Raw genomic sequence first — 305 nt, 5'->3', positions numbered from 1 at the left:
CCCCACCTGGGTTTTGAGTGATACCTTCCTGGTGGTTCAAAGAGGTCCCAGGTGAGAGCAGGGCTTGAGATCAGGCTCTGGGAGCTTTGGAGATGCCCCAGAGGGTCCTCCCATTCTACATCCCACCGTGGCAACTGAAGTCATGATAGAGCTGGCACCCAAACTGTGGAGGGTGTCTGTCCTTGGGGTGGCCACAGCCCTGACCTCGCTGTCTCCTTGCAGAAGATTCGCATGAAGGCCAAGCGGGAGCCGGAGCCCTCGGTGGAGCTGCGTGCCCATGCCCCTTGCGGCTCCCTCCCCCGCCG

At 61.6% G+C, this 305-nt stretch overlaps 1 protein-coding gene across 1 annotated transcript in view; it reads left to right on the top strand.

The window, feature by feature from the left end:
* ATP8B3 (ATPase, aminophospholipid transporter, class I, type 8B, member 3) overlaps positions 1–289 on the top strand; it is a gene marked incomplete at its 3' end in the record, with an annotated part of 16,130 nt that extends 15,841 nt beyond the window's left edge. The window contains exon 27 of the mRNA XM_009876383.1: positions 198–289. Coding sequence (XP_009874685.1) covers positions 198–289 — 92 coding nt within the window. The remainder of the gene's footprint in view (positions 1–197) is intronic.
* Positions 290–305: the final 16 nt, after the last annotated feature.

Source organism: Apaloderma vittatum, unplaced genomic scaffold (assembly GCF_000703405.1).
Source record: "Apaloderma vittatum isolate BGI_N311 unplaced genomic scaffold, ASM70340v1 scaffold32270, whole genome shotgun sequence".
NCBI classification, from domain to species: Eukaryota; Metazoa; Chordata; class Aves; order Trogoniformes; family Trogonidae; genus Apaloderma; species Apaloderma vittatum.
The sequence above is the reverse complement of the archived record's forward strand: the minus strand, read 5'-3'. Positions and strand labels throughout refer to the sequence as shown.